A 27,961-nucleotide genomic window follows, 5' to 3' on the forward strand; every position below is an offset into this window, starting at 1 on the left:
AGATTGGACTTTAAATACCGATTTTCAAATATTGTTTTTCATTTAAATTATAAATAATAAAATGCATTCTTATTTCGAAATTCGTAAACATATACAAAAATTGAAAAACAAATTGGTATTGCAATATGTGAAATATTCCTTTATTTAGATTCAAATAGATATACCCACTCTCTCTCCGACCCCTACCCACACTCCTACAAATAACTGCTGTCAATATATAAAATAAATACACAAAACTCACAAAAGAGTTAAGTAAATTTAATGTTAAGGCCTTTAATTAATTTTGCAATTAAACGTTTAGCGTAACTTATATGAACACTTCACTGTTTTAAGGTAGCATCGTTCCAGCTCGCCCTGGTTTCGGATGGACTAACGACATTCTGCTTGAACATTTATCCAAAAGAGTTAATGCAGTGGACGTTGCAATCAGAAAGCGTAACAGATGTCAATGTCTGGGTGGGCTACTATAATGCCGACACAAAAACTACCAGCACCAATCCCTATGCGTTCCACATAAACGCTCTTCAGATGGATCTACTTTCTAAAACCAGCAGTATGTAAACATAATGCGAGTCAAATAATTTATGTGCTTTGTATTGTTTATTATATATATATATATATATATATATATATATATATACATGCCAGGGTAAATTTGATTCAATAACAATATAATCAAAACTACACAGTTAAAAACCATTAAAACGAACACAATGGAATGACAGCCACACTTTATAACTTTTCATGAAAATCGTCAACTTATGTGATAATTTCCAACGTTGTTTTAAATACGACAACCCTTTTTGTATTAGTTAATATGCTGGTGATGTCACAAAAATGACGCCATTAAAACAAATTACTTGTGCGTGGCAAAAACAAATTTGCGTTAAATGATATAGAAGGCTCGAATGGCTTTTTGAGGTATGACCTAAAGGGATTGATATTACGCGGGAAAAACATTATATCAGTATGGAAAAAGACGCTCAACCCTTTAGAAAGTAGTTGATAGCAAATCGTCACATTTTGAACATTAGTTCACATAAAACAAGTATCAGTCGGTTTTCATATGTGATAATGTTCATATTTAAATTTTTCAGATGTCGAGGGGCTTTTATTGAAACCAGTGACTAGGCCCGGAATCTGGAAATCCCATGACGTTTTGGATTGCATACATTGGTACAATCAACATAAAAAAAATAAAAACACGTATCACGAAATCATGTCTATCTACCTACCGGAATGCCCATGTGACCTTAACCTTGCAAGGTTTGATCCTTGGTACTGGAGAATTATTCGGAAAATTCGACGATTTTGGTGGCAAAGTGTGGATGACTTTGAGGGAGATGTTGTTTGTGTTGACATGTGGCATAGAAGTATATTTGATCCATATGGAAAGGTATGTTATTATCATTAAACTCAAAAAGGTCGTCCTATACGTATTGGAAAGCTATTCGACTTTTAAAAATATTTCATTCTATCAAAGCAAGAAGAAAAACCAAATCTTTATATTTTTACGAATAGAAATACTTATCTCAGATTGCTTTAATTTTTGCAAAGTATAAGTAACAGTTTCGCTGGTTTTAACTTCGCGAATTAATGGAAGCACGGACAAACTTGAAAATTAAACACTCGCCAAAAGTTTAACAATATTCAATATGTTTCCATAATCCACTTTTATTTTCAACTTAAAGTTTGTGAAAAATAAATGATAAAGTGCTGTCTACAATTTACATTTTGGTTACATACATGAAAAACAACAATACAAAAATGTTCAGCTACGTTAAACATTAAATGTATTAGGGGAAAGGTTTCAAGAGCGGCCTGGATAGAGCAATATGATATACAAGATATATCTTTAATATTCATTTTCTTCAGTCCTGTTGCTATTATCGCAATTCGCGTCGATTCGTTGAGAGGCGTCCACTTGTTGGCGGTCTATACCACTATCACCCGTCATTCTCTGCGAGAAAGCATGCCATATATGATGTTGGAATGAAGCAAAAATGTTGCAAATCAAACTACTACGATTTATACTATCAGCTTCATCCTATTGGAACTTGTTACACGCGGTCACCCTACAGTCAAGGTATTGTAATGTAATACGTAATACTAAGAGTGCAATGTGTCGAAATCTATTGACGAAGGCGTAGACGTAATATGAAAAAATGAAGCCTTTTATAAGAGATCTTTTTATAAAAATAAGTGTGTTTATTAAACAGGTATAACTTTGTATAAAATGTATCCATATGTGCTTGTTTAAAAATACAAACTTCATGACACTTGTCTTCGCTAGAATGCATCATTGGAGCATAGTGTGTTTTCTGCTTATTCATTGATGTGCTGACATTTATTTGGAAGGGAATTTCTGGGGAGACCCCCATATTATCACATTGGACCGAATGAATTATACTTTCAACGGGCTTGGAGAATACACACTTCTTTTGACGGAATCCAACAACACCTGGTTCACTTTGCAAGCACGAACCGAGCGAGCCATTAAGCACGATGGTAACTTGTCTGATGCGACTATATTCAGTGCTTTTGCAGCAAAGGATCATACAAATGCCTCCCTTCACGTAGAATTGAACTCGGCAAAAGACGGTAATATTCTGATTTTAAAAAGTTTTTTTAGTAATCTTTATTTTTTGAAGTCCCTTTAATGTCTTACCTAATCATAAAAGCAAGAAGAACATGATGCAGGTAACCTGACTAAAACGCGGCTGAAAGTTCTAATATCGAGTGTTAAATTTGGAACATATTTCATTTAGTATGATTATAAATTGTAGATCAATATACAGACACTGATATATTTGATGTTGAATGTCCTGCAGGTATTATTCTGTACGGCGATGGAGTGGACCATACCACAAAGTTCACGTCCGGTGTCGATTATGATTCTTACACGCTATCCATTTCGAACTATAATAACTCTGCACGGGTGTTTTTCAAAACTACAGGTATCTATATTCTTGTTTTCATTATATGGTCATTTCAACAATGCTTTTAAGAGTGTGTATTAAACTAAGTTACTCACACAGAGTGGTATTTTACTTTTTGGTCAATATGACCGAGTGGTTCTTGATAATGGGGACGTTAACAACTTTGCATCTACCATTGATATCAACGACCAATTCCAATAAACCCGATAAAACGCTTTGCCATACGTTTATATTGTTTCTGCTTCTGAATGATCTCTCTTCCGAAATAATGAGTGCTAATTTCCTAGCTAAGAGTTATTTCAATCGATCAAAACCTAGGGTTATATCAATATAAAAGGAAAACTATGTCACTATTTGTATGAACTGATATCTACTACATAAAAAAACATTAATGTTTTATTTGTAACAGGTGTTATGCTGGACATTGGCGTTGGTGTCGAGATGTTATATTTGAGTACAACAGTACCATCAACTTTTGCCAACATAACACGTGGCCTTCTTGGAAATTTTGACGGTGATCCTTCTAATGACTTGATGTTTCTAAACGGAACTGTTCTAAACTCATCATCATCAGAACGTGAAATATTCTTCTACGGTCAGACATGTATGTTGAATGAATTTCTTCAATCAATCTAGTACAGGAAATTAATTCAATCAACCTTAAAACCGTGTACCAATATTAATCCGGATTGATGTTGGTAAATTGGATCGGTTGACCGGATTGCGCAGTGGTTAGCACAGTGGTTAGCACACTCGCTTCTCACCAGCGCAAACTGGTTTCGATTTCCGGCCTCTGTGTATTAGAGATTGGTTGGTAGTCACCACGCCAGACAAGTGGGTTTTCTCAGGGTTCTCCTATTTTCCCTCAAGATTAAACCCTCGCACAACAGCATGCCAACGATAGAGACTCGGCATAAGCTAGTATACCTTTCTTTGTGTTAGTTTGGACCTTTTGGGACTATATATTATTCCATTTGTAGGGGCTGTAAATGAAAGTACAACAGTGTTCTTGTATGAAGATGGAAAAGATCACGATAACTTTCACAACTCTTCATATGTACCACTTTTTCTGGACGAGGTTGATAATGTGACAATGGCTTTGGCTGTAGAGGCTTGCAATGGAACATTAAGCACAGAATGTATTTACGACTTTGCACTCACACTGAATCCGGTGATCGCTGCAGATACAGTATATAGAAGACAGCAGTTTGAACAAGATCAGGAGGAATTAGGTATGGCAACATCTGGCGTTCAGTGTTGTGTGACTGTGTTTAATGTTACTTCCTTCGTTGTCTACAGTAGTTGTGTATAATTTAAACGCTTTCAGTATCACAATAAAATCAACAGTTAAACTAATACTGATGTTTCTATTATGTGTAGTTTCCTAATGCGTCTGTCTTCCAGACTGTATTTGCAAAGCGGACATTTTCAATGTAATAATAATCATAACAGTGAATTCATGAATAAGAAACGTGTTTCAAAAGCAAAATCTTCAGAGTGATTTTGGAAAAGGTGTCTAAACCTCAAGTGCTCTAAAATATCTATATTCTAAAAAGCGTTTATTAATTTAAGTGCTACATTTTTGTATTTTTCTTTAAAATTCAGACCAAGTTATACCAAGTGTTGGAGGATGCAATGTCGTCAACGTTACTGTAGGGGAAAACGTAACGTGTGCTGTAAATGTTGACGACAAAATCGATATAAAGATCCTGGGAAACAACACCTATAATGCTGCTTTTGATCGATTTTCATCTAGTATAGCATATACACATACGGCTGATATATCATCGCCATTAAGGTATATTGGAGGCATATTGCTGCAAATTGTTTAGTTTGATATTAAACATAGTTATTGATAGTAATCAAACTTTGTCTTTAATCTTAGATCTACGCTTCACAATATTTTAGTTATTTGAAAAATAAAGAAGTAATTTGCGATTAAGTAATAGTTTTTACCTTATATATTTTTAAAACCTTAGATTGAAACATGCTTTCAGTCAGAGGGGAACAAAATTTATGAAGTCAAGTATGTTAAAGTATAAAACTACGAATAATAACGACTGAGCTAAGTAATTATTGAAGGCCGAAAGGTGATTCATTAGCTGGAAACATAGAATATAATCTTGGAAAATGGAATGCTGTAACACAGAAGTACACAAGACACAATGAGTTTAGATAAAAAAAAACACTCCCGTTGTATTAAGAGTCTATATCCCGTTAACACAACACTAGGTATCAAGCCGTAAATCAAGAAGGTCTCGCATCTGTCGAGCATGTTATCTCCGTGATCGTTTGTACAGGGTGTAACGACCATGGTAGTTGTACGCCAGCTTTACGGGTCGATCGGGCTGACGATAACTTCAGATACTACGAGTGTGAATGTCAGCCAGGATATGACGGTAAAGTATCATGATATTCAAGTATTTGATATCAATGACGACAATACTGTATGTCGTAAATCACTTCAACTGATAGCAATGGAAAAGGGTACCTGTTGTAATACTGATGGAATCTAAGTTTCAGAACTATCTTTTTGCGGTTTTGCGTTATAACTCTTGAGTTTGCAAGTGTAAAAAGGCATTGACAGTATGGAATATTTAATGTGTACTTACATACGTAAATACTACGGCAAATGGTCCTACATACTGTAACATACTCGTAATATCTTGAAATATGGGACAAGATATAAAGATATGCCTTGCAGTCATAACAAAAAAAAACTATATTACTTTACTGAGGTTGACAATTGTAGTTAATATGACGTTAGAGATTAATATAGTATGAATATTTCAATTCCCTATGTTCTCTAAGGAATTAACTGCGAAAGTAACTACAATGGTTGTGCGGGTAATCCTTGTTCCCTTGGCCGTAACTGCACTGACTTGTCACCGGAGAAGCAGCAAAGTCAAGGACGAGCGTACATATGTAGTGAGTGTCCAGTAGGATACACGGCTCGGGAAGACGACGATAACGTTTGCATTGGTACGTTTGTTTCTTTACTACAAGCTATATATCAATTGTTATTCTTGTTTTATACTTGAATTGGACTACTTGGTTTCTGGCTGTAGGTTTAATTGCACGTTTGAGATATTGGTTGTAGTATTGATATATTGGTTGTTGTATTGATATATTGGTTGTAGTATTGGGACATTGGTTGTAGTATTGATGAATTGGTCGTTGTATTGGGATATTGGTTGTATTATTGGGATATTGGTTGTAGTATTGATATATTGGTTGTAGTATTGGGATATTGGTTGTAGTATTGATATATTGGTTGTAGTATTGGGATATTGGTTGTAGTATTGGGATATTGGTTATAGTATTGGGATATTGGTTGTAGTATTGGGATATTGGCTGTAGTAATGATATATTGGTTGTAGTATTGATATATTGGTTGTAGTATTGGGATATTGGTTGTAGTATTGGGATATTGGTTGTAGTATTGAAATATTGGTTGTAGTATTGATATATTGGTTGTAGTATTGGGATATTGGTTGTAGTATTGATATATTGGTTGTAGTATTGATATATTGGTTGTAGTATTGATATATTGGTTGTAGTATTGATATATTGGTTATAGTATTGGGATATTGGTTGTAGTATTGATGTATTGGTTGTAGTATTGGGATATTGGTTGTAGTATTGGGATATTGGTTGTAGTATTGATATATTGGTTGTAGTATTGGGATATTGGTTGTAGTATTGATATATTGGTTGTAGTATTGGGATATTGGTACCCATATATATATCCCATTGATATATTGGTTGTACGTTTGATATATTGGTTGTAGTATTGATATATTGGTTGTACGTTTGATATATTAGTTGTAGTATTGGGATATTGGTTGTAGTATTGGGATATTGGTTGTAGTATTGATATATTGGTTGTAGTATTGGGATATTGGTTGTAGTATTGATATATTGGTTGTAGTATTGATATATTGGTTGTAGTATTGATATATTGGTTGTAGTATTGATATATTGGTTGTACGTTTGATATATTGGTTGTAGTATTGGGATATTGGTTGTAGTATTGATGTATTGGTTGTAGTATTGGGATATTGGTTGTAGTATTGGGATATTGATTGTAGTATTGATATATTGGTTGTAGTATTGATATATTGGTTGTAGTATTGATATATTGGTTGTAGTATTGATATATTGGTTGTAGAATTGATATATTGGTTTAATCAGTATATCTTTCAGATAAAAGTATATCAAACGTGAACATTGGAATCATTGAATGACATGACTAACGAAAATACTTAATGTGAATTCGAAAATGATAAAAACCATTCCCAATAATAAACATGTACATAATTGAAAGTAACTGCCGGGGGTGTAGGGGTGTTATGAGGTTCTGACCCTGCTTTGAGATATAATGCGAAAAGTGTATACATATTTTATTGTATACGTTTTATAACTGTATATGGAATTCGCGCGTAATACACAGATATCGATGACACGTCTGGCTTATCCTGATGCGTTACAACCGGATTATACTGTAATTGGTTTCTCAGAGGTGAAATCCATTTGATTAAGCCTCGTTATAATCAATTTCCTTGTTGCGAAACATAAAATGTGTGTTTTGAATAGACACACTTATGCACGTAACCGTAGACGAAATCGTCCTTTTTAGACATAGATGAATGCGCCAATTACAATTCTTGCGAACAATCTTGCATAAATACCGAAGGAAGTTTCATATGTGTATGTGAACGAGGATTACAACTCGACCGCACCAGCTCATCTGCGTGTAGAGGTATTTATATTAATATATAGTTTGAAAAAATATAACACATGGTTTTTACCACGAATTGAATAGTTATTGTTTTCTATTTTGTATGAGAAAGGTTTGTAACGATAGTTGCTTGAAATAGGTTTTACTGTACAAAAGTCAATGCGATTGGTTTATGCGATTTTTTTTTTTAATCAACTGGTTGCAACGTATTTATCACTTTTGTAATGGCACTTGATTACTTGATGTAAAGAACGGATATTTTGATTGAAAACGTATGTGTTATGCGTTTATTGGTAAGTTGAATTTCATGGATATGATTCGATATTTGTTGGACCCTCATGCCTACCTAATCCAGTCTTTGCGGTATTGATTAATTTTGCTGGTGGAAATTAATGTGGTTGGAAGTCTGTATTCCCTGAGTGAGACAAATATATAAATATATTTGTTTGAATACCATTTTAGTCGTTATGTTGATATTTTTGCATTGTCCGTATTGGTATTTTATAGATATCAATGAATGCGAAGACGAAACTCATAACTGTAGTCAGGTGTGCGTCAACTTGTACGGCGGTTATCGATGTGAATGTAGGACGGGCTTTGTTCTGAACGAAATCACTGGGCAATGTTCACCAGGTATGAACGAGTTATCTATAATTTGATTTATTTATCTATTGGTCAGTAGAACAGTAACTTTGTAAACAAAAACACATAAAATACACATTTATATTTTAACATAGTGTTTCTTACCTTACACATTTACCTTATTTACACATACTTATCAATTTGTTTCCCCGTGAAGACGATAGCTATAATAAAACCAAACAAATTGTTTTACAGGCGATGTTAATCCATGCGATTCTGCCGCCATAGATTGTACCAATACTGCAGGATGCACCGTGGACAAGAACAATACAACAACATGTTTTTGCGAAAGGGGGTTCGAGCTTGATGATTCGGGAGCAAATTGCAAAGGTTCTAGTATTTCAGACGGGAGTAGAAATTAATATGAATATACATTTTCAAAACTAATTTTTCAGTTTTAGCGCTCTGTTTGAAACATATAATAGCTAGTTGGGTATTTATCACAGCCTAGCAGTGATTTAAAATTACAAAGACTTTGTTCATTATTAACAACCGCTTGACTACGAGGCTAATAATTACGTTCCATCAGTCGCAGTGGGAGGTGTATGAAATTGTTCTCAAGAAAAAAGGACGTTCCGCACCATGAACTTTTCGTTTACAGATATAATATGGACGTAGCGTACCAATCATAGGAATATTGTCTGAACATTTCGTACCCATTGGTAAATTGACAAAGGGGGTACCCTCCCAAATAAATATTAACCTTTACCATTTTACTTTTGTTCAGATATTGTTCAGTAGTATGTATAGTCTAACATTTTATAAGCTCTAAAAATATTTTTCAGACCATGGGCACATTACGATCTGCCTCTTAGCGTAACATGACAAAATTCAGTATCTTCTTTTTACCCGTGCCCTACAATTATCTAAGTACTTTGGTTATAATTAGTTCAAGAATAGTTTTGGTAACAAATATAGGAACGTATTTGGTTGAATAAAATCTGTTTTGAAATTCATGCCAAGCCGGTGGCTATCACTTTTCAGTTGTTTTATGTCTATGTGTTGACTTATTGCTGTTATCTACCTTTCTTTCCTTTAGTTGGAGAATTATTTTTAATTGAATCAACCTATAATCATTTTCTTCGCCATTTGCTTTAATATGTATGTATAAGTTATCTGTATGCATTATATGGTATTTTCAGATATTGACGAATGTCTGCGACGCATATGTCCCCAAGAATGCATCAATTTCAGTGGTGGATTTGAATGTACGTGTTTGGTTGGATACAGACTAGAAGAAATATCCAGTTGTTCTGGTAAGTGCCATTTTCAATGATTGATAGTCTGAAGTCAAAACGGAAATTTCAAACTTACGTTATCAGAATAATGATGAATTTATCCAGATTATGCGAGGACGTGTATTAAAAAAAATACCTTTAACATTTGTGTAGTTTAGTTCGTAATATCTGCCTTTAAAATTATATATTTAGATAACTAATCATTGAACATAACACTTTATGAACTCGTACATTCGTGATTCCGTTTAATTTTAATACAGAATGTAAAATACCATATTATGGACATGACTGTAACAATACGTGTGACTGTACCGGAAGAGGGGCGAAGGAATGCAACCCTGTCAGAGGTTGTGTGTGTGAGGCGGGATGGACCGGAAGCACGTGCGATGATGACATCAATGAGTGTGATGTAGATCCTGACATATGCGCAGATGTTCGAAAGTATTGCACTAATACTGCTGGATCTTACACGTGTAATTGCATAAATGGGTATGATAAGAACGCCGAAGATTCATGCACAGGTAAAAGCTTCAAGGATTTTTGTTTTAATTGCAATATCCCATCGTCACTATTAATGTTAATTGTAATTCGTAGTGATATGTTATAGTTTAATTGCTAATTGAAGTTAATTGATTATGTTTTGCATATTTTCAATTGTTTCATTTAACTTCATGATAACGTGCATTTACTGTTCTGTAATAATGATACACAGATGTTGATGAATGTGCCGACGCGTCGTTACACGACTGCCACCAACTGTGTACAAACAACATTGGCAGTTACAGCTGCGGTTGCAGCGCTGGTTTTGTCAAAATGAATAGAACATCGTGTCAAGGTCAGTACTAGTGTAAGAAATGAAAATAAATGTCTCTCTGATTTATTGATGATTATCGCATAGTGTATGTTATGGAAAATTGCCGTGATTACAAACAATAAGGAGTTCATTTTGAAATATTTCGTTTAAAAACATATGCTGAATTTAAATTTCATTTCCTTAGATTTTGATGAATGTGCTCTTCGAACTGCGACCTGTGAACAGATGTGTGAGAACAAACCTGGCTCCTACAACTGCTATTGTCACTACGGCTACAAACAGAATGATGATCGTCGGACATGTACCAAAAGTAAGTCGCAATGACGAAGATGATGTCCGTAGTGACTTTTTGTAGAATAGCATATCCTTTGTATTGAGTAAACAATGCATTGAACTACATCCAGTATATGACAACATGTTAAAAGTTAATTTACAGTGGTTTTAACCATTGGCAGAGTAATATTCACATGAAAAACCCGATAAGTGCTACTTAGGTATAGAGTACAATTCGAATAACCGCATTGCAAAATAACTACATTAACGGAAGTCGTCATTCATACAGTTTACTTTTTTTCAGTTTCTGATTCATGCAGAACATTGTATGATCTTACATGTTCCGGATACTGTGTTGTCAATGATAACACATCGGAGTGTAGGTGTCGACAAGGATTTGTTTTAGGAGAAGATGCACAGGCATGCTTTGGTAAGTGTCTTTCTTGATCTTATTAGCAGTACTCATGTTCTAACAGAGAGCTGCTGAAATATCGTGATTTATTTATTGTTATAACCAGCTTGAATTTATTTTAATGTTGCAATGTTGACACCTTTAACGATTTTGTGATTTTCATTGATTGGTATACAATTCAGACACGCGTATTCGCAGTTTCGTCCTCGGACATTTGGCAGTAATAAGATAGGCAATTATTCTTGACTGTGATTTTAATTGACATCACATTCAGTTTAGAGTCTCAATTTAACTGATTCCGCTATTTTATACATGATATATATATTAATATATATATATATATATATATATATATATATATATATATATATATATATATATATATATATTAATATATATATATGTTTGTCTCTCTCAGGGAAGTATGTTTATATTAATCATCTTATGCAGATGAAAATGAATGTCAAACTAGTGAGTTGAATGGCTGCGATTCCGCTGCCACATGTATAAACACGGACGGATCATATCTGTGTGAATGCCCAATAGGCTCACGTTTGGAAAACGATGGTCGAACTTGTACAGGTATTGTATATCTAAATGTAATTTGTTCTTACTAATCAGATTTGCATAAAAGAACGCCATACAATTTTAATTTGGACTGTTATGTTACATATGTATATTATATACTATACTTATACACTTTATACACAGTGTATTATGTATCAAACAGGGATAATTGATAAAATCGGCCAATGCTTTCAATATTATTTCAGAATGCGATGAATTCCATTTTGGTCGAAACTGTACACAGGAGTGCAGCTGCATTAAGGGGGCATGTGATAATACAATGGGTATGGTTGTACTTTGATTTTGATTGAGATACTGATTTAAAGAAATCTAGAAATACGATATCAATAACGTTACATACTAAAGCCCCACATTTAACTGACAAATTGTGGCGCTATCATGCTGTTTAGAGTATGTATTGTATACAAACATTGAGATTGTTTTGATCCGAGTCAAGTTGTCTTTGATGCTTTTCAACTGCATTCAACGTAACGTCAAACTATTAACCAACATTTTCAATAACGTTTGTTATTGCCACGATCAAAATTTTTGAGCTTCCGTAACTTCCCTCGTGTGTTGTTGTAGTGAAGTGTTTTTATTGTGCGGTCATATTTTTATATGCTTCATTTTCACTGAGTAAACCTTTCCAATGCGGTGGTAGCAATATACGTTGATGGACGATTTGTTGCTGTTGTTGTGTTTGTTTTGTTTTGTAACGTTCCTGTTTGTTTATTTGTTTAGTATTTTAGCGTTATATGCTTTAACTTGTATTAGCAATCAGCTAATAAACAGAAAAATGCCATAATAATTGTTGTTTTTTTGCATTGTTTCTTTTTCTAATTTAAGGTTGTATTTGTGAAAGCGGATGGAGTGGACCAAACTGCGATGTAGATATTGACGAATGTGCATTACGTACTGTTAAATGCACACACTATAACAAGCCCTGCGTAAATTCGCCCGGGTCCGCCTCTTGTCAATGTAAAACTGGGTACACTGAAGACGAAACATCAGACGAATGTTTAGGTATATTGTTAAATGAAAAATACGTTGGAGCTTGCAGCTGACCTTTCATTATTCTTTCGTAGTGACTGTATAGTAAACATCTTGTGATTGGATCATTTCAATATAATTTACAATGGGTTGGTAACATAAATAGACTTTTGAATATGTTCGTGCCCATAGATATCGATGAATGCGCCAATAGGTCGACCCATGATTGTGAACAATTTTGCAATAACATTGACGGAAGTTACGAATGCAGCTGTCTACAGGGATTCATGCAAAATGGCAGAAGTTGTACAGGTAAACTTCAGCATCATGCAAAAGCTATAGCATAATTCTATTTTGCTACTGATTCTATAAAACACCTTCATAATATTGTTCTTGTTCTCCTGCTAGTTCCATTTATATTAAAACATCTACTTTCGTTTCTCAGACATGAATGAGTGCAATGGAGCGCACGATTGTGAACATCAGTGTGAAAACATTGACGGCAGTTTTAAATGCGTTTGTGATACCGGATACAGCTTGAATCTCGCGGACAGAAAATCTTGTATACGTATGTACTTATTATGGTCATTGTAGTAACAAGTACGTGAGTACTAGATTTTCATATTTTTATGTCCTCATATGATATGGTGTCTGTCTGGGATTAATGATTAGTTAGAAGGCCAAGGCGTCAAAATTCACTAACCCAGTTGCATTTCAAGATAATATTGTACATTTATTAACGGAAAACGAGATATACATAGATATATAAAATAAAATTAAAATAAATCATGTAGCTTATTTCAAGTTTATTTAACAGTAACTACATTTTCTCTATGTGAACGCAAACAATAGTTTTTATAGCCATGTGTAAAATTGTCCATATGATGTCCATATTCGAAGTGATTTACATTATGTTATAGAATGTGTCGAATTTACTTTTGGGTGGAGTTGCAGCGAAACATGCGCATGTCAACAGGAACATTCCTCCAAATGCGACCACGTAAATGGGAGCTGTTACTGTGAACAGGTAATTAGTTATGATACATAAGTCATAATATGATCAAACCCGGTAGTCTAATAATCGCTAGATGGTTTAAAGAATGCTGTCCTGTTATGAAAATTATTATGAATTGATGTTTGTTATTATATTGTAAATTTAGGGTTGGAAAGGAAAGATATGCTCTGAAGATGTGGACGAATGTTCGGAAACGCCTGAAGTTTGCTCTATGAAAGATAACAGTCATTGTGAAAACGTGGACGGGTCGTACTTATGTTCTTGCGACGCTGGTTACAATGCCATCGATGGCATGTGTGAATGTAGGCTATTTTGCATATACTATATCTGAATCGAAAACTGAAAATAATTAATATTTAAACTGATGTAGTTCTGGGCAATACTGGGATATAAATAAGTCTATGGAACACTGTATATAGAATCAAGCATATCAAACTATTTCTTATACATTGATAAACCAAAGTCTATATTAGACAACTTTACTTGATGATGATGAAATAGAGTTATTGCTTTACAATTAAATTAGTTATGTGTAAATGATAACGAATGCTTGTGATTTTAATTTTGTACATGTTTACTTTTCGTGACCAAATTTAGGCATGATGTTTGCCAAACAATATGGCAATGTAATTCAATGTTAATAATGTCTGTTTTATACATATCAATGTTATTAATAATATGTTTTGAACAATGGTCTACTTTCAGTCAACTATGCACTTGTTGTAGGAGTAACAGTAGGTCTCGGTATTGTCCTTCTGATCACCGTCACCACTATTGTCGTTTACAGAAGGAACCGAAATGCACGCTTTAGCAATCCTGATAGGTAAGATCGTGAAGCGATAGAAATGACGCTTTGGTAAAAAAAAATATGTGTCACATTTTATCGGTACAGTAACAACGGATATCAGTAATGTCGGATGTCGTTGTTATCGGCCAGGGTAGACATCAGCGGCATCGATGAAAAGAGACATTATCGGCATTGGCAAAAAGAGAAAGGAGGGTCATCGGCAAGGTGATCTATCAGTCATATAGCAAGGAGCTGCATCAATCGTATCGGCAAGGAGCGACATCAGTCGTATAGTAAGGAGCTGCATCAGCCGTATCGACAAGGAGCGACATCAGTCGTATCGGCAAGGAGCTGCATCTGTCGTATTGACAAGAAGCTACATCAGTCGTATCGGCAAAGAGCTGCATCAGTCGTATCGACAAGGAGCGACATCAGTCGTATCGGCAAGGAGCGACATCAGTCGTATCGGCAAGTAGCTGCATCTGTCGTATCGGCAAGGAGCTGCATCAGTCGTATCGACAAGGAGCGACATCAGTCGTATCGGCAAGGTGCTGCATCAGTCGTATCGGCAAGGAGCTGCATCAGTCGTATCGGCAAGGAGCTGCATCAGTCGTATCGGCAAGTAGCTGCATCAGTCGTATCGGCAAGTAGCTGCATCAGTCGTATCGGCAAGTAGCTGCATCAGTCGTATCGACAAGGAGCTGCATCAGTCGTATCGGCAAGTAGCTGCATCAGTCGTATCGGCAAGTAGCTGCATCAGTCTTATCGGCAAGTAGCTGCATCAGTCGTATCGGCAAGTAGCTGAATCACTCGTATCGGCAAGTAGCTGCATCAGTCTTATCGGCAAGTAGCTGCATCAGTCGTATCGGCAAGTAGCTGCATCAGTCTTATCGGCAAGTAGCTGCATCAGTCGTATCGACAAGGAACAACATCATTCGTATCGGCAAGTAGCTGCATCAGTCGTATCGGCAAGTAGCTGAATCAGTCTTATCGGCAAGTAGCTGCATCAGTCGTATCGGCAAGTAGCTGAATCAGTCGTATCGGCAAGTAGCTGCATCAGTCGTATCGACAAGGAGCGACATCACTCGTATCGACAAGTAGCTGCATCAGTCGTATCGGCAAGTAGCTGAATCAGTCTTATCGGCAAGTAGCTGCATCAGTCGTATCGGCAAGTAGCTGAATCAGTCTTATCGGCAAGTAGCTGCATCAGTCGTATCGGCAAGTAGCTGCATCAGTCGTATTGACAAGGAGCGACATCACTCGTATCGGCAAGTAGCTGCATCAGTCGTATCGGCAAGTAGCTGAATCAGTCGTATCGGCAAGTAGCTGCATCTGTCGTATCGGCAAGTAGCTGCATCAGACGTATCGGCAAGGAGCTGCATCTGTCGTATCGGCAAGTAGCTGCATCAGTCGTATCGGCAAGTAGCTGCATCTGTCTTATCGGCAAGTAGCTGCATCAGTCGTATCGGCAAGTAGCTGCATCAGTCGTATCGACAAGTAGCTGCATCAGTCGTATCGGCAAGTAGCTGCATCAGTCTTATCGGCAAGTAGCTGCATCAGTCGTATCGACAAGTAGCTGCATCAGTCGTATCGACAAGTAGCTGCATCAGTCGTATCGACAAGTAGCTGCATCTGTCGTATCGGCAAGTAGCTGCATCAGTCGTATCGACAAGTAGCTGCATCAGTCGTATCGACAAGTAGCTGCATCTGTCGTATCGGCAAGTAGCTGCATCAGTCGTATCGGCAAGTAGCTGCATCAGTCTTATCGGCAAGTAGCTGCATCAGTCGTATCGACAAGGAGCTGCATCAGTCGTATCGGCAAGGTGCTGCATCAGTCGTATCGGCAAGTAGCTGCATCTGTCGTATCGGCAAGTAGCTGCATCAGTCGTATCGGCAAGTAGCTGCATCAGTCGTATCGACAAGTAGCTGCATCTGTCGTATCGACAAGTAGCTGCATCTGTCGTATCGGCAAGTAGCTGCATCAGTCGTATCGGCAAGTAGCTGCATCAGTCGTATCGACAAGTAGCTGCATCAGTCGTATCGGCAAGTAGCTGCATCAGTCGTATCGGCAAGTAGCTGCATCAGTCTTATCGGCAAGTAGCTGCATCAGTCGTATCTGCAAGTAGCTGAATCACTCGTATCGGCAAGTAGCTGCATCAGTCTTATCGGCAAGTAGCTGCATCAGCCGTATCGACAAGGAGCTGCATCAGTCGTATCGGCAAGGAGCGGCATCAGTCGTATCGACAAGAGCGACATTAGTCGTATCGGCAAGGAGCGACATCTGTCGTATCGGCAATTAGCTGCATCTGTCGTATCGGCAAGTAGCTGCATCTGTCGTATCGCCAAGGAGCTGCATCAGACGTATCGACAAGGAGCTGCATCAGTCGTATCTGCAAGTAGCTGCATCTGTCGTATCGGCAAGTAGCTGCATCTGTCGTATCGCCAAGGAGATGCATCAGTTTTATCGTCAAGTAGCTGCATCAGACGTATCGACAAGGAGCTGCATCAGTCGTATCGGCAAGGAGCTGCATCAGTCGTATCGCCAAGGAGATGCATCAGTTTCATCGTCAAGTAGCTGCATCAGTCGTATCGACAAGGAGCTGCATCAGTCGTATCGCCAAGGAGATGCATCAGTTTTATCGTCAAGTAGCTGCATCTGTCGTATCGCCAAGGAGATGCATCAGTTTTATCGTCAAGTAGCTGCCTCAGACGTATCGACAAGGAGCTGCATCAGTCGTATCGGCAAGGAGCTGCATCAGTCGTATCGGCAAGTAGCTGCATCTGTCGTATCGACAAGGAGATGCATCAGTCTTATCGGCAAGTAGCTGCATCTGTCGTATCGGCAAGTAGCTGCATCAGTCGTATCGACAAGGAGCGACATCAGTCGTATCGACAAGGAGCTGCGTCAGTCGTATCGGCAAGTAGCTACATCAGTCTTATCGGCAAGGAGCTGCATCTGTCGTATCGACAAGGAGCTGCATCAGTCGTATCGACAAGGAGCTGCATCAGTCGTATCGGCAAGGAGCTGCATCAGTCGTATCGGCAAGTAGCTGCATCTGTCGTATCGACAAGGAGCTGCATCAGTCGTATCGCCAAGGAGATGCATCAGTCTTATCGTCAAGGAGCTGCATCAGTCGTATCGGCAAGGCGCTGCATCAGTCGTATCGGCAAGTAGCTGCATCAGTCGTATCGGCAAGTAGCTGCATCAGTCGTATCGGCAAGGAGCTGCATCAGTCGTATCGGCAAGTAGCTGCATCAGTCGTATCGACAAGGAGCTGCATCAGTCGTATCGGCAAGTAGCTGCATCAGTCGTATCGACAAGGAGCTGCATCAGTCGTATCGGCAAGGAGCTGCATCAGTCGTATCGGCAAGGAGCTGCATCAGTCGTATCGACAAGGAGCTGCATCAGTCGTATCGACAAGGAGCTGCATCAGTCGTATCGGCAAGTAGCTGCATCTGTCGTATCGACAAGGAGCTGCATCAGTCGTATCGCCAAGGAGATGCATCAGTCTTATCGTCAAGTAGCTGCATCAGTCGTATCGACAAGGAGCTGCATCAGTCGTATCGCCAAGGAGATGCATCAGTCTTATCGTCAAGTAGCTGCATCAGACGTATCGACAAGTAGCTGCATCTGTCGTATCGGCAAGTAGCTGCATCTGTCGTATCGCCAAGGAGATGCATCAGTTTTATCGTCAAGTAGCTGCATCAGACGTATCGACAAGGAGCTGCATCAGTCGTATCGGCAAGGAGCTGCATCTGTCGTATCGACAAGAAGCTACATCAGTCGTATCGGCAGAGAGCTGCATCAGTCGTATCGACAAGGAGCGACATCAGTCGTATCGGCAAGGAGCGACATCAGTCGTATCGGCAAGTAGCTGCATCTGTCGTATCGACAAGGAGCGACATCAGTCGTATCGGCAAGGTGCTGCATCAGTCGTATCGGCAAGTAGCTGAATCACTCGTATCGGCAAGTAGCTGCATCAGTCTTATCGGCAAGTAGCTGTATCAGTCGTATCGGCAAGTAGCTGCATCAGTCGTATCGGCAAGTAGCTGCATCAGTCGTATCGGCAAGGAGCTGCATCAGTCGTATCGGCAAGTAGCTGCATTTGTCGTATCGACAAGTAGCTGCATCAGTCGTATCGCCAAGGAGATGCATCAGTCTTATCGGCAAGTAGCTGCATCAGTCGTATCGACAAGGAGCTGCATCAGTCGTATCGCCAAGGAGCTGCATCAGTCGTATCGTCAAGTAGCTGCATCAGTCGTATCGACAAGGAGCTGCATCAGTCGTATCGCCAAGGAGATGCATCAGTCTTATCGTCAAGTAGCTGCATCAGACGTATCGACAAGTAGCTGCATCTGTCGTATCGGCAAGTAGCTGCATCTGTCGTATCGCCAAGGAGATGCATCAGTTTTATCGTCAAGTAGCTGCATCAGACGTATCGACAAGGAGCTGCATCAGTCGTATCGGCAAGGAGCTGCATCTGTCGTATCGACAAGAAGCTACATCAGTCGTATCGGCAAAGAGCTGCATCAGTCGTATCGACAAGGAGCGACATCAGTCGTATCGGCAAGGAGCGACATCAGTCGTATCGGCAAGTAGCTGCATCTGTCGTATCGACAAGGAGCGACATCAGTCGTATCGGCAAGGTGCTGCATCAGTCGTATCGGCAAGTAGCTGAATCACTCGTATCGGCAAGTAGCTGCATCAGTCTTATCGGCAAGTAGCTGTATCAGTCGTATCGGCAAGTAGCTGCATCAGTCGTATCGGCAAGTAGCTGCATCAGTCGTATCGGCAAGTAGCTGCATCAGTCGTATCGACAAGTAGCTGCATCAGTCGTATCGGCAAGTAGCTGCATCAGTCGTATCGGCAAGTAGCTGCATCAGTCTTATCGGCAAGTAGCTGAATCACTTGTATCGGCAAGTAGCTGCATCAGTCGTATCGGCAAGGAGCTGCATCAGTCGTATCGACAAGGAGCTGCATCAGTCGTATCGGCAAGTAGCTGCATCAGTCGTATCGACAAGGAGCTGCATCAATCGTATGGGCAAATAGCTGCATCAGTCGTATCGGCAAGTAGCTGAACACTCGTATCGGCAAGTAGCTGCATCAGTCTTATCGGCAAGTAGCTGCATCAGTCGTATCGACAAGGAGCTGCATCAGTCGTATCGGCAAGGAGCGGCATCAGTCGTATCGACCAGAGCGACATTAGTCTTATCGGCAAGGAGCGACATCTGTCGTATCGGCAAGTAGCTGCATCTGTCGTATCGGCAAGGTGCTGCATCAGTCGTATCGGAAAGAAGTTGCATCAGTCGTATCGGCACGAAGCTTCATCAGACGTATCGGCAAGGAGCTGCATCAGTCGTATCGGTAATGAGTAACATCAGTCGTAATTAGAATCAGCAAGGAGAAAGTTCAGCGGTACGAGCAAGAAGGAACATCAACGATATTTGCAAGAAGGGACGCGGTATCGACAAGGATTAGGCCTGTGGTATCGGCAACATGAGAAATCCTTGGACATCAGTTAGGGCAAAAAGTGCCGTTATTGGTGACGGTAAGGAAGTACATTAGTGGTATAGGCAAGGAGCAACACTAATCAGGTGTATCGGCACGGGGAAACATATATGGTATCGGCAAGGAAGGACATTAGTGCTATCGGAAAAAAGGATAACAATTGTATCGGAAAGAGGGACATCGGCGGCATCGGCAAGGAAAAACATCAGCCGTTGGGGCAAGGATGAACATCTGCGACAATGAGGAAAATCAGCTGTATCAGTATCAACAACGGAAAAAGGGCAAACAATCCAATGGATCAGAAAAGAGAAGCATTGTCATCGTCAAGGGGTTGCTTGTACAGTATAGTCAATGAGGGGCATAAACGGTGCCGGCAATAATAGATATCACTCTGCACTAGATAAGGTCTGGAAATATATGTGTTGAGAGAGGTTTAGGGAGTTAACTCACGTTCAAAACAAGCTCAACGAATTACTTCGATATTGATTGCCATTTGCAATATTTGCTTCAAAAATCTTAATTATAAGGGAGATAACTCTTGTACCTCTAGTACCTTTAATACCTTTTCGGTAATTCTTCGCTTGATTTCCTAAATTTGGCGCTCACATTCATTGTTAGAATTTAAGTCGCCGGAACGGTCGTCGAATATTTTTCCCTTCCTCCCGCCCTTCATGCACTGTATTAATATTGTAATTTTATCATCTATTTGTAATTACATGTTTTGTGTTTTTATTAATATTTCCCCGCTTTAAGGGTTATTTGGCTGCTATTGTTCTGTATCATGTGTGTGTAATAATTATGCAGCCTTTTTTCGGCCAAAATAAAATATATTTTCATATAATTTATTTTAATTATTCCTGAAAAAAATGAGAGATTTGCCAAGATATTTCTGAGATTATCAGACAATACCTAATAACGATTGCTTTAACAAATCAAAGCTTTTGTGTATTTTCAATGTTTGCAGGCGACGTGATGCGGCAGCTACAGCAGACAAACATATGAATGTTTGGCGTCCTTGGCAACAGGAGATAGGTAGGATGACATTCACTATTTAACATCATCCTACCGACAATAACATGATTTTATGTGATGTTTAACATGTTTAACTGTATACGCCCGTATTTTTAGTATGATTTTTTGAAATTGTAACTTTTTCAGTCACCCTCACTTAGCAAAAGATAATTCAAATATTTTCTTTATTAGCCCTGTCACTTATATAATAATTTATATAAAAAATAAAAGTATTGTTTCATAGTATGCACTCTTTACTTAAATTACTATAATTAGAATGCTTTATTTTATCAAACCGTCATTTATATATTGATATTTTGAATGGATTACGGTATACAACCGTTATTTATATGATTATACTAATTTTATGTAATGATAATTAGAATATTAACTTTTTTAACATTCGTCCTTTATAAAGTGATATTTATTACCGAATGTTATACACACATTTTTCAAAAATGTGTTACTAAATTACACATATGACTCATTAAATTTGAATAAATTACATTTTGACTAGTCATGCTATGTTTGTTAATAACTTAAAAGCAAATTTACGCTATACAAACTGTAATAAATTTAATTTCCTTACCCCTGTAGATGCGAGAGAACCCCGGTTCTGGACGAGAAAAACCGGTATGTTACATATGTATTAAAATCGATACAGACAAATCCTTTTTAATGTAACAAACTGTATATTTTGTATGTTATTTCATGTCTTTGTCTTTTATATTCCTTAGTGGAATCATACCCTGTCATACTCTTATGAGCTTTTCTACCAGTTGCGGACAAAATAATGGTTTAGTAAAACAACACGTAACAATAATTATTATATGGCGAATGTTCTCGCCTGTTGTTAACGCAAATAATCAACTACGACAGAGTAGTTTACACGAATAATAAACGACTTGTTTCGGCATTAAAAACGCATAATGTTATAATGGTTTGTAAAAATGCCAAAAAAGCCCTTCTGACTTCTCCATATATCGTACTCATAACGTACTCGTGTCAAAATGTGTCGCACCAGATCGAATTAACTCAAACAAAAGTTTTATTAAGTTGTACAAAGCCCTTTGAACTTGAGCGATATCGTACAAATCCACAGTAACTCACTTAAGATCGTACAAAGCCTCATCAACCTCGTCATAGTGTGACTCTTACTCAAACTAGATCTTACAAAGCAACAGTTCCTCAATCTAGATAATCCAAACCACGAAAATGTCTACCTAGGTCGGACGAATTCGAAGTAGTCGCGCGATATCGTACAAATCCACAGTAACCTAATCTCGATCGTAAAAAGCCCCACTTATTAGAGCTATATCGTTCAAAGCCACATTAGCTCACGACAGATCATACAAAGTCACTGTTAGTCACTCTTACTCAATAAAGATCGTGAAAGGCCGCACGAATTCTAACACATCCGCAGTAACCAAATACTGATCGTACAAAGCTATAATAGCTCAAGCTAGATCGTGTACACCCGCAGTTACACAAGCTAGATCTTATAAAGCCGCAGTTACACAAGCCAGATCGTATAAAGCCGCAGTTACTCAAAATATATCGTATAAAGCCGCGGTAAATCAAACCAGATCGTATAAAGCCGCGGTAAATCAAACCAGATCGTATAAAGCCGCGGTAAATCAAGCTAGATCTTATAAAGCCGCAGTTACTCAAGCCAGATCGTATAAAGCCGCAGTTACTCAAGCTAGATCTTATAAAGATGCAGTTACACAAGCTAGATCTTATAAAGCCGCAGTTACTCAAGCTAGATCTTATAAAGCTGCAGTTACACAAGCTAGATCTTATAAAGCCGCAGTTACTCAAGCTAGATCTTATAAAGCTGCAGTTACACAAGCTAGATCTTATAAAGCTGCAGTTACACAAGCTAGATCTTATAAAGCCGCAGTTACACAAGCCAGATCGCATAAAGCCGCAGTTACACAAGCTAGATCTTATAAAGCCGCAGTTACACAAGCCAGATCGCATAAAGCCGCAGTTACTCAAGCCAGATCGTATAAAGCCGCAGTTACTCAAAATATATCGCATAAAGCCGCAGTTACACAAGCTAGATCTTATAAAGCTGCAGTTACACAAGCTAGATCTTATAAAGCTGCAGTTACACAAGCTAGATCTTATAAAGCTGCAGTTACACAAGCTAGATCTTATAAAGCCGCAGTTACTCAAGCCAGATCGCATAAAGCCGATGTTACTCAAGCTAGATCGCATAAAGCCGCAGTTACACAAGCTAGATCTTATAAAGCCGCAGTTACACAAGCTAGATCTTATAAAGCCGCAGTTACTCAAGTCAGATCGTATAAAGCCGCAGTTACTCAAAATATATCGTATAAAGCCGCAGTTACTCAAGCTAGATCTTATAAAGCCGCAGTTACTCAAGCCAGATCGTATAAAGCCGCAGTTACTCAAGTCAGATCGTATAAAGCCGCAGTTACTCAAAATATATCGTATAAAGCCGCGGTAAATCAAACCAGATCGTATAAAGCCGCGGTAAATCAAGCTAGATCTTATAAAGCCGCAGTTACTCAAGCTAGATCGTATAAAGCCGCAGTTACTCAAGCCAGATCGTATAAAGCCGCAGTTACTCAAGCTAGATCGTATAAAGCCGCGGTAAATCAAACCAGATCGTATAAAGCCGCGGTAAATCAAGCTAGATCGTATAAAGCCGCAGTTACTCAAGCTAGATCGTATAAAGCCGCAGTTACTCAAGCCAGATCGTATAAAGCCGCGGTAAATCAAACCAGATCGTATAAAGCCGCGGTAAATCAAGCTAGATCGTATAAAGCCGCGGTAAATCAAACCAGATCGTATAAAGCCGCGGTAAATCAAAATATATCGTATAAAGCCGCGGTAAATCAAACCAGATCGTATAAAGCCGCGGTAAATCAAGCTAGATCGTATAAAGCCGCAGTTACTCAAGCCAAATCGTATAAAGCCGCAGTTACTCAAGCCAGATCGTATAAAGCCGCGGTAAATCAAGCAAGATCGCACAAAGCAACAGTTACTCAAGCCAGATAGTATAAAGCCGCAGTCACTCAAGCCAGATCGTTTAAAGGAGCAGTTACACAAGCTAGATCGTATAAAGCCGCAGTTACTCAAGCCAGATCGTATAAAGCCGCAGTAAATCAAGCTAGATCGTATAAAGCCGCAGTTACTCAAGCTAGATCATATAAAGCCGCAGTAAATCAAGCTAGATCGTATAAAGCAGCAGTTGCTCAGGCAAGATCGTTTAAAGCAACAGTAACACAAGCTAGATCTTACAAATATTCCCAGTAAATATAGCTCCATCTAGACCAGACAAATCCGCAGACACATGCGCGAAATCGCGCAGAACCACAGTAACTTAATGATGATCGTACGCAGCCGCATTGACTTTGTAGATCGTACTTGATCGTGCCGTATTAACTCAATCATATTTAAATTGTGTCATCCATATCCTTAGTAACTCAGTCTAGATCGTACAAAGCCGCAGTAACTCGATCTTGATCTTAAAATGCCGCACTTACTCAAGCTATATCGTTCAAAGCCGCATCCACTGAAGCTAGTCCAAATAATTGTACGTTGACGGATTTTTTTTAGATTTTTGATATGGCAAATCCTTCACGTACAAATTGTTTAGTATCAAAAGTGGGTAGTTGTTCCGATCAGGATTCCGGGTTAAAGCATATAGCGTCTATAAAATATCATAAAAACAAGAAATATTACCAGATAATGTTATTTTATATTAGTTCCGTACACAAAAAATAAATTATCCAACTTATAATTATGAGTTTGACGGCTTTTCTTCATTTCATTCTGTCAAAACATAACGATATATACATGAAGGGCACCTGCAAGGCTTCTAGGGCACAGTTTTAAATCGCTCGGAACATTTCGGCCATGGCCGAGTTGTTACGATTGTATAACGAGGTCTATCTCGAAGCTTTGTCGGAGGAGGCCGAGTTATTACGATTAGTATCGAGTTGTTCCCCTTCGCATAATTGTTGTCTGTGTCAGTCAACTTTCGTTTTATTGGAAAGGTAAACAACTTGTTTTAATGCATTAAATGCTTGTTTAGTGCAAAATAACATTTCACTTACATGGCAAAATATGAATATAACTCTTTATGATCAATTTCAACCATAAAATACTTCACTTAAAACAATTTCAATATTTTTAAAACACCCCCGTTTTTTGCACATTCCCGTTTAGACGTTAGGGATTGGAAGAATCCCGTATAACACGTCTATTATTTTAGACTACCACTGAAGCTAGATCTACAAAGCTGCAGTAACTAAATGTGTATGGTACAAAGGCACAGTTACTCAATATAAATCATACAACGCTGCAGTAAATCGCTCTTACTCAATAACCTTGTACGAAGCTAAAGTAATTCAAGCTAGATTGGAAGCATCCACAGTTACCAAATTTTGATCACAGTTACTTAATCTAGATCGTAAAAAAACAGTAATAACTTATTCTAGATCGTACAAAGCCGCGGTAACTCAATCACGATCGTACAAAGTCGGAGTAACTGAATCTATGTCGTAAAAAGCCACAGTAACTCAATCTAGATCGACAAAGGCGGAGTAACACAATCTACGCGTAAAAAGCCACAGTAACTCAATCTAGATCGACAAAGGCGGAGTAACACAATCTACGCGTAAAAAGCCACAGTAACTCAATCTAAATCATACAAAGGCGGAGTAACTCAATCTAGATCGACAAAGGCGGAGTAACACAATCTACGCGTAAAAAGCCACAGTTACTCAATCTAAATCATACAAAGCCGCAGGAACTCAATCTAGATAGTACAAAGGCGGAGTAACTCAATCTATGTCGTAAAAAGCCGCAGGAACTCAATCTAGATAGTACAAAGGCGGTGTAACTCAATCTAGATCGTAAAAAGCCGCAGGAACTCAATCTAGATAGTTTAAAGCCGAAGTACTCAATCTAGATAGCACAAAGGCGGAGTAACTCAATGTGTATGGTACAAAGGCACAGTTACTCAATATAGATCATACAACGATGCAGTAAATCACTAGATCAGACGCATCAACAGTAACCAAATTGTGATCGTAAAAAGCCGCAGTTAATAATCGAGATCGTAAAAAGCAGTACGTACTCAATCAAGATCGTACAAAGCCGCAGTTACTCAATCTAGATCATACAAAGCCGCAGATACTTAATCAACAAACAATCTGACAAATCATCAATTCACATGGAAATGTTAATAAGGAATGTAACTTTTTGGTTTACAAAGGGAATTCCTAATACATCATTATAGTAGATTTGACCATGCTGACATGTCTGAAAAATGTGCTAAGGCTCTATATTGATACTACATGATATACTGTATCCTTCAATCAGGTTAACATGACATGGTATTTAATTCAAAACAGAACGATTGTGCACGTTGTATTTATTCAACGGTTATCTTGGTGCAATTTGGCGGTCATCATTGACGCCATGTTGGGTTAAATGTGGGCGAGATTATGTTATATTCAATAAGTGTTAGACCATTGCACTATAAGTTTAGAAGATCTAACTATCGATCAAGTTTTAAGTTATTGCAACAATACCTTACTTATTTATCAATGTCTCTTTGGACATTATGTCGGCTCTCATAAGGAATACATTTTAAATAGAAAATCTATACAAGTGTATTTAAAATTATTAAATTATAGTTTTGCTTAATCATAATCACAGGATTTACGATTGTATTTTTGCGGGCATTTTGGCCGCCATTTTGAATTTGAAAATTAATCACTCGGTGCCATATTTCAAGAGGGTCTGGCCTCTTAACAGATGCAAAAACATGTTCCATGAACCGGCATGCAAGGCATGGCTCATACAACGGTTGGCTGCCTTTCGCACAGGGATATTACCGTATTTCCCTCATCAACAGTTTTGGATTTGCATAGATCAAACCCGATTAAAAAATTGTTTGTTTTCCTTTCAATAAGAAATCTGTAATAATTGTTTACAATGTTAATATAGTAATTAAGTAGTATATAGTAATTAATTGTATTTAATTATTTTACATACATTTCTGCGGTATTTCTCGTGTGTTTGTTTTTACTTATATATATTTAAACACACTTTTCAGTGCGTATCTCCGTATCACCTTACCCGGGTTCAACCTAACCGGGCCAGAGAGAAACACCAGACACCGTACTTAGCACAGTACTAAGACGCACTGACAACACACTATGGATGTGTGTGTGAGTGTGTGCGTGTGTGCGTGTGTGCGTGCGTGTGGGTGCAAATGTATATATAATCGGAAGTTTTATTCGTTGCATACATTTCACTCACTTATTTACTTTTTTGGGACTTTTTCGGATAGCATATTTTGTGAAACCATCATTTTGTATTAATACCACAGTAGCAATTCATTGTTTATACCATAGTTATTGCTTTCAATCATCCTTTATACATATTTACTTGACGACTGTCGCATGGTAATGAGATTTATTAGATTTACTGCACTGTGACACAGAACATTAATGTTTAATCATGAATTTCCGCTATGGCCTACTAAGCTTGGTGTAAAATGTACTATATCATTGTATTGAAAATATCAGTTTGTTATAGTGTTATATATGTTATAGAATTGATTTATGTCGATAGAGATTATTATCACATAGACCTAATATAGATTGGTACTGGGAATAACGGATTTTGAACGAATTTGCTCACAGAGTAATGTTTTAGAAGACGAATTTCATTTCATGTATTGCAGCTTATGTACGGCTATCATATCTTAGAAAAAAATATATACAACGCTTTTATCGTACACTAACACAGATAACAAATATTGAATTGTTGAATTATACAAACAAATCTTTTCTTTTCTAGTCTACAAAATATTTACTAAGAAAAATAATTAAATCACTCTGTTGTTCAAGAATATTTAGAACTTTATTGTGTTTTAAGCTTTTTAACGTTTATATCTTTTCCTGATTTTTTATATAATATATCTTGATAACGAATTTGAATATATTTAACCTTTAACTATTCATTCTTGTAGAA

General features: G+C 37.9%; 1 protein-coding gene across 1 annotated transcript; it reads left to right on the plus strand.

Annotated features, from left to right (window-relative positions):
- Nucleotides 1-341: 341 nt before the first annotated feature.
- On the plus strand, nt 342-27,961 carry LOC128211465 (fibrillin-2-like). Its single transcript, XM_052916283.1, has 29 exons — nt 342-553; nt 1,098-1,396; nt 1,876-2,086; nt 2,359-2,601; nt 2,832-2,957; nt 3,349-3,543; nt 3,920-4,171; nt 4,545-4,737; nt 5,172-5,338; nt 5,751-5,921; nt 7,579-7,701; nt 8,188-8,313; nt 8,518-8,652; nt 9,465-9,578; nt 9,821-10,081; nt 10,273-10,395; nt 10,559-10,684; nt 10,952-11,077; nt 11,510-11,641; nt 11,833-11,910; nt 12,473-12,649; nt 12,809-12,928; nt 13,062-13,184; nt 13,537-13,643; nt 13,777-13,933; nt 14,337-14,454; nt 20,892-20,959; nt 21,536-21,571; nt 27,039-27,961. The coding sequence occupies exons 1-29, from the start codon at nt 409-411 to the stop codon at nt 27,074-27,076; spliced, it is 4,290 nt and encodes a 1,429-aa protein (XP_052772243.1). The 5' UTR covers nt 342-408; the 3' UTR covers nt 27,077-27,961.

Source organism: Mya arenaria, chromosome 12 (assembly GCF_026914265.1).
Source record: "Mya arenaria isolate MELC-2E11 chromosome 12, ASM2691426v1".
Taxonomy (NCBI): Eukaryota; Metazoa; Mollusca; class Bivalvia; order Myida; family Myidae; genus Mya; species Mya arenaria.

Bases quoted from the DNA above. Each gene is read 5' to 3' on its own strand.
- LOC128211465 (XM_052916283.1), top strand. From the start codon at position 409: ATGCAGTGGACGTTGCAATCAGAAAGCGTAACAGATGTCAATGTCTGG. The intron at 4,172-4,544 runs GTATGGCAACAT...TTTAAAATTCAG, and splicing joins ACAAGATCAGGAGGAATTAG to ACCAAGTTATACCAAGTGTT. The intron at 10,396-10,558 runs GTCAGTACTAGT...TCATTTCCTTAG, and splicing joins GAATAGAACATCGTGTCAAG to ATTTTGATGAATGTGCTCTT.